A 6,884-nucleotide genomic window follows, 5' to 3' on the forward strand; every position below is an offset into this window, starting at 1 on the left:
CGGCACCGTCAGAGAGGTCGGAACTACGGATGGTGGTGGACAGAGAGCATCGAGTACGCAACTGATGCAGTAACGACACCACCGACGTCCAAGACACTCGTTTCTAGAGGTTGATCTGTGCCCCGCGCGCGGCTCCGTGCTTCTAACATTCCTCACGAGCACTTCGTTTGCACGACGTTGCTTCGAGACGACGAGCATCATGCGGAGGCGGCAGATCCTCCGCTCCAGGATATTAGCAACGAGAAAGTATTTTATCGCCAGGACGACGATCAGAGAAGAATGCACGAGGAACCATCGCAAGAAGAGAAACCGAAAGTTCGCCTTCTGCGACGATGGAGCGACATGCCTCAACACTTGCAATTCAATCCCCATATCCGCACTGGTTACAGACCGCTCATGACCGTCGGACAGTGTCTTCGCAGTCTCTTTTATATACACAATGAGACTGTTAATATCATAACACATGGTAAGTTCTAAGCTGTAGAAAATAAAAAGCGAGTCCTTTAGGAAGCTATGGTGATACTTGGATTCTATGGTGGATGGATGTCTTTCGTGAAACGCTGGATGTAGTTGAGATTGGGAGATCTGAAATGTTTTATCAATTGTCGGATGATTGGTATTAAGCCCTCTATATCCCTATGCGATATAGAAGAGTCACATACCTGTGTCTTTATTTTCTTTCCATACTAAATCTATTGAAATCTTTTTGTAATTATTAAATGCAAGCAGCTTCTTTTGGCAAGATTAATGTTGACTTTTATTGAGATAGAAACGTAGTTAGTTTCATTGGTACATCACATTGATCTATACATCGATACAAATCATCTGTACATTCATACGTGGTAATTATTGCTTCTCAAACTTCCAAAATAAGGGAATCAGAATAAAGGAGAACGACATTTACCTAGACACATGTGATACTACTACACGTGTATCAGTTTAGATAGTATTGAAATGAGAATAAAATAATAAGCGAAGAAACTATTTCTCGAAAAATCTACAATGTTATAATATGAACATTTTCACGTATCTAGCTTTTAGATATAATCACTTTAATTAAAATGTCGGAATGTGGTGCGAAAGGGAGAGTTACGTAGCTGTCGTGCTTCAATAAAGTAGAAAACTGGATTACCCTTGAACTAAGCAATTTCAAGGTCAACTTATGAGAGAAATCGTTATGTTCCTATCGGCGTACTGCGGGGTAACAAAAGATCGATCAGCGAAGCCGTACGTTATCCTTCGAAGATCTATTCGTGACATTGATAATAGTAATCTCATATTGAAAAGAAAAATTCATGAGAAATTCCTAAATACCTTCATCCAATATTCATATGCATGTTCTATATCAATTTTTAACGATCCGATTGAACAATCCATGAGACGATTTTACGATATTACGTATGTATGTAATATCGTGCGGAAAATTTCTAAAACGGGAATGTCACGTTACGTCAATCATATCAAACAACAAAGAGTTTATTAATAACCGAAGAATAATGGGCGTAAAAGAGACTATATGTATGTGAAGGTAAACACGAACATCGCGTAAAAGCATTTATTTAATGAACATTAATTCTCTAAAAATGAACATTGCTCGCTGTTGCACGAGATACTTTATACGACGAGGTAATTAAGAAGTAAGTAATTAGAGAGAGTGCTCTTTATTTATAATTAAAGAATGGAAGCTTCTATTCTTTTGGGCAGAATAAAGGATAAAGAATATTACAAACAAGTACAAATTATGTATCAATTTCATTAAGCCAAAGATCTACTTCATATGTACTTGTGCAATGAAAATATGTTATCATTCGTTTGTATGACAAGAAATTACTTGTTGCATAGGGTCAATAGATTTTCAGTTGTAATTATTTTAACAAGCTAATGACACCCTTCCTAAGTTCATTATTTATAACTTGCCCTTTGATAATGTAAATTAATTAAAAAAAAATTATGTTACAGGATTTGCCATCCTATACATGTTATTGACCATTCCGCAACTTCTCCCATGGAATACCAAAGGTATCCTCATAGCAGTTTTATCTTGGTGTCATTTAATCGGTGCCACTAGTCCGTGGATCGGGTCTTTTATTTACCACCTCTTTATGAATTTGAACTACGACGAAATCTTCTACCGAACGCTATTAAAATTAGACATGATTGGTATATGGCTGTGTCAAAGTTTTGGTAATTATTTAAGTCATTATTACAGTATAATTGAATCACTTTATTACTTTAAAATGATTAACTTCATTTTCTAAAATATTCTTAATTTTAGTATTAGCGTTTATTTCTTAGAAATCAAAGAATTGATTGATCAGTTTGGCTTCTGCATGATTCAATTGTTATATGAATAATACGATAATAATTCTAATAGACTTGAATTCCATTCCTAATCTTAGGGGCAATACCTATGATGGCTGCAACAATCCACTGTTTGCCTGATATTTATTGGTACTTCTGTATGTTTATCTACTGCTTCTTTTGCATTTGGGGTCTTCTTAAGGTATCCACGACTTATCCATTAGAAATTAAAAATCATTGTCTTCAGTTTTTAAACACTTGAAAGTATATTTCACAGGCGATGAACGCACGATCTCCTTGGGACAGAAGATTATGTTTCGCACCACTTTTCCTCATGAGAATGCTGATGATGACTCTACGATACTTAGGTATCGGCGGTGGTTCTCCAGACGCTTTACTTCACATTGTACTACAGGTAAATGCTGTCATATACTTCGGTTCAACTCTCTGTAACTAGGGCTTTATTTGTTTATGCGAATGAAAATTGTAATTTATTATAATTTCACCTTATAATTCTAATAAATAGACTATTTGGTATCAACACAATGATATAATAAAATAAAAGAGATTGACCATTTGCTCATTTCAGAGAAAGTGCTTAGTTTTAAATGTATCTATTAAATAAAAAAGTATTAGTAACATTAGTCAATGTAATTAGTAAATTTTTTTATTATGTATTATTAAAATATAAAATAAAACCATTGAAAAAATACCTATCTTCTTTTAGGATTTTGTAGCGGTTGTGGGAGCAATAATAGGCGCCTTGCGTATTCCTGAGAAATGGATACCAGGCAAACTGGATCTAATGTTGAATTCTCATAATTTAATGCATGTGCTGGTTGTCCTGGCGATTTGTTCGATGCATGCTGCGACTCTGCAAGATCTTGCTTGGATCTCCGACTCGTCCGCGTGTAATAAAACGATCCTCGATCAGTTGAAACACGATGAACTGTGATCGAATGGTGTGGGTGAAAATCTTCTAATGAAGTCTGTGATAAATCGAGCCTACGCCAACCGCCGGTTACTTTGTGTGTAGGTACACACTCTGTTTAATCGACGGCCACTTTTTAAGTAAAGAAACCAAAGAAAGAAATAAGTATACGTACCAAAATTTAATACATATAAAAAAAAGCAAATATAACGAGAACAGAGCACGTGGAATAGTTGAAGTACAAGTATGAGTACAAAAGTTAATTTGTCATATCACAGAGAATAAGATAAATGGTGAAATATTTATTTTTATCGTTAATTCGAATATCAGGAGTAATCCCACTTTTTTCGAATAAAATAATTCAACTCGAATAAGCACATCAAAAATACGTTTATTGTTGTGATTATAAGAATTTAAGATCTACAATAATTTATAAGGTGTGTTCCCGGACATTCGTTCCTTTAATTAGACACACATCGTTTCTCAATGTCAAAACCACTCGTGTAAACGAATAAAACTATCCCAAAATATCGATTGGAATTCATTTAATTCCATAGGGGTTTCGATTATTCATACATAAATTCATCGCCCATATAGAGGTATCGGGAACGAAGAATGCACAATCCGTTCATTTACATTTGAAATTGCACATACAGATATAGATTAACCTGCTATCCACAGTCGATAGATCTTACAATTAGATAGTAAATGGTATAAATTTAATTAATATATGTAAATTAATCGTGTTTTCGTTTCTTTCACGTACTTTGATTGAGTGTATACGTTTATGATGAAGTTCTATATGAAATTCGCAAAGAGTAGAGCCGCAAGAATGTCTCGAAGAATGAAATATTTTATCTGAAGAGAAAATTTATCAATAGATAGTACGCGTGCTAGATAAATATATTTTTACCATATCGCGTATGAACGTGTACTTGCGGATCTGATCGTTGGTATAAATTGCATGCTGCAGTAGCTTATAGTCTGATCGAAATTAATTATCGATATATGTATGTATTGCATTAAAATTATTTATCTCCGACATTATTTTTATTGAAAATTTCATAATTAATAAATAAATAAAAATGTGATCAATCAGTATATTTTAAAATAAAAGCACCTATGTCGAAAGCATATAAGGCACCGCAGAAGTGCATAGTAAACAATATATTAAATCTTAAATCATTCAGTATGTATCACCTACAATTAATGTAAATAGAATTTAAGAGAAAACTGTAACGCTAGAATTGTATAGTAGGTTAATAAAAATTATTTAAGAAATACTTTGATAATAAATTAAGAATAAAGTATCTTTTTCATTAGAACTTGTTTATAATACATTGTTATAAGCGGAAAAATGTAACATTAACGTGCATACTCTGAATGTACATCAAGAGAGATCTGTACAAGATTTAACATTCGCTTGAAGAATATAGTCTTCTCTTAAATTTCAGTTCCATTATGTAGGTACTCTTACACAATTCAGATGATTAATAATTTTGCGTTCAATTACAATTATTGTAAAGGAGCTTCACTTTCTTGAGTATAACTTTTAACTCTGCTAAATTTAAGCGACGGGTATCGCCCGCCAATAGCCGATACTCTCCATTCTCTTGCAGATGGTTCCTTTAAACACATTTTCGCTTCATGTCCATTTCTATATTTTGTAAATATAGTGTAACTCAGCCATTTCAATTGCGAATTTAACCGTCTATGATGATCCTGAATTTCAAATTCCTATAAATACACATAAATATAATTTGATCATATGTCTTATCATGTTTTTAATATTAATTACTTTGATATAATATACATTGATATTTACAATATGAAATGTTTGTTCCCCACTATCATGCATAGTTTCTTTCTTCTTCTTTCTATATGTACTAACTCCTTTTATTTCCTGTTTCTTGAGCATTAGAATAACACAATTATCGCGTAATATATAATGACCAATAAGAACCGATGGATTCCGTGGAGTGCGATATTTTAAAAAATTTACACAACTTTGGGCTTCATCGGTTGAAGTTAGCATCAAAACTCTTCCTTCGGGAAAAAATCTGTTTATCAAAGAAATAATATAAGAATTGACATTTTTTTTAATTAATATATAATCAAGTATCATCACATACCTCAGGTACCTGAAGTATTCCACCAGATGCCAAGGTCTATAAAATCGATCTTGGAAACTATTTTCACCATCGCGAATGTAACTGGTTTTGCTAATATAACATCCATTATATCTTAGTCTAGGCCGTTGTAAATACATATCTCTCCATGATTGATATTTTGGAGCATAGGTTCCACAATTTACACCCCATACTCTATACAATTTGATCATTTTGTGATCACTCCATTATTACAGAGATCTATTAAATGTTTTTTATTGACATACCTAACACAGGCAAGTCTCCAGATTTCGGTATCTCTTGCAGATATATAAAATCCACGACATACTCTAGAGAACATTTCAAGAGATCTCAAGTCAAGTTCTGAAGATACAACCCATCTTAGGATATAAAGCACTATCTCCATAGGCAAGGCAGAAATATGTGTTGTCTGAAAAAAGGAATGCCCTGATGATGATGAGGAATTCCCATGATGGGCCACAAGAATATAGATTACCCAACAATTCTAAATATATGTACTCACAGTTTGTTCAAATTTAGGGAAACAAACGCATTTATTTTGATTTACAATTTTGCATAATTTAACAAATAAATCGCTTTCTTCTTCGTCTTCTTCGTTATGATTTTCAGCATTTTCGCCAATGTTGTTTATGTCATTGTCATATCCTTCATGATTATCATCGTTTGATTTTACTTTAGTTGATTCGTATAAACGTAACTCAATGTCAGGAACTAATAACACAGCTCGTTTGTAAAATTGAATTGCTTCATAGAATTTCCTTCTTTCCTCATATTCAATTCCTTTCAGGAACAAATTTTTTGCCTAAAATATTTATTCCCATATATTATATACATACATAGAGATATCTTTAAAACATCCATTGGTCATTATTATACCTTGCTTTCAATAGATTCTTCATCGTTAGAATTAGAAACATCAACTTTAACTGTCTTTGTGGACTGTGTTCTTAGTCGGTCCCTTTTGGGTGATATTTCTAATTCACGTTGCCATTGCTCTCTGAAAGAAGTCAGAGCATCCTCGATGTTCGTTTCCGAGAAAGAAGACCCTTCCTGATCGTCTCCACCGTCATCTGACTCGCTAGATTCACTAGAGTGGCTCTATTGATATTACGATCAAATGTTTATAAATTACCTGATCACCTACTACAAACACATTTTAATAACAAAAATAAGAATAAATTGACTGTATCAATTACTTGGCTGCTTTATTATGAATGATTCTGAAAATGACGTTTTATTTTTCCGCTCCGTTTGAGGTTATATTGACGTAGGTAACTTCTTACGTGGTAACAATGAAAGGACAGTCATTGATTTCCATATATTACGTACCATTTTTCTTTCTGTTTCGATTTCCACGGTATTATTCCTTCAGCGCTTGTACTCTCGGTCAGAAAAGCGTACAACACAGCGAAAGTACAATCTCGCCAACAAGACCGCCGCCATGGTTTTCGCCTTTCTGCTTTGCGATTCAATTAAAGGCCATACCGGAACCGGCAGCTATA

General features: G+C 33.7%; 2 protein-coding genes across 3 annotated transcripts; one reads left to right on the plus strand and one right to left on the minus strand.

The window, feature by feature from the left end:
* On the plus strand, window positions 1–3,762 carry LOC126923904 (progestin and adipoQ receptor family member 4). 2 transcript variants are annotated; one of them, XM_050737844.1, is made up of 5 exons: window positions 1–466; window positions 1,960–2,019; window positions 2,400–2,503; window positions 2,579–2,716; window positions 3,029–3,762. In XM_050737844.1, exons 1-5 carry the CDS (start codon window positions 280–282, stop codon window positions 3,254–3,256), a joined length of 717 nt encoding a protein of 238 aa, XP_050593801.1. In that variant the 5' UTR covers window positions 1–279; the 3' UTR covers window positions 3,257–3,762. The 2 variants fall into 2 exon arrangements, with proteins under 2 accessions (XP_050593801.1, XP_050593800.1); XM_050737843.1 differs by having other exon boundaries at window positions 4–466; window positions 1,960–2,184.
* On the minus strand, window positions 3,604–6,874 carry LOC126923894 (F-box only protein 9). Its single transcript, XM_050737826.1, has 7 exons — window positions 6,712–6,874; window positions 6,259–6,480; window positions 5,885–6,184; window positions 5,628–5,791; window positions 5,365–5,556; window positions 5,058–5,292; window positions 3,604–4,969 (listed from the first exon to the last, which is right to left on the minus strand). Exons 1-7 carry the CDS (start codon window positions 6,712–6,714, stop codon window positions 4,748–4,750), a joined length of 1,338 nt encoding a protein of 445 aa, XP_050593783.1. The 5' UTR covers window positions 6,715–6,874; the 3' UTR covers window positions 3,604–4,747.
* Between the last annotated feature and the right edge of the window lie 10 nt (window positions 6,875–6,884).

Source organism: Bombus affinis, chromosome 14 (genome assembly GCF_024516045.1).
Source record: "Bombus affinis isolate iyBomAffi1 chromosome 14, iyBomAffi1.2, whole genome shotgun sequence".
NCBI lineage: Eukaryota > Metazoa > Arthropoda > Insecta > Hymenoptera > Apidae > Bombus > Bombus affinis.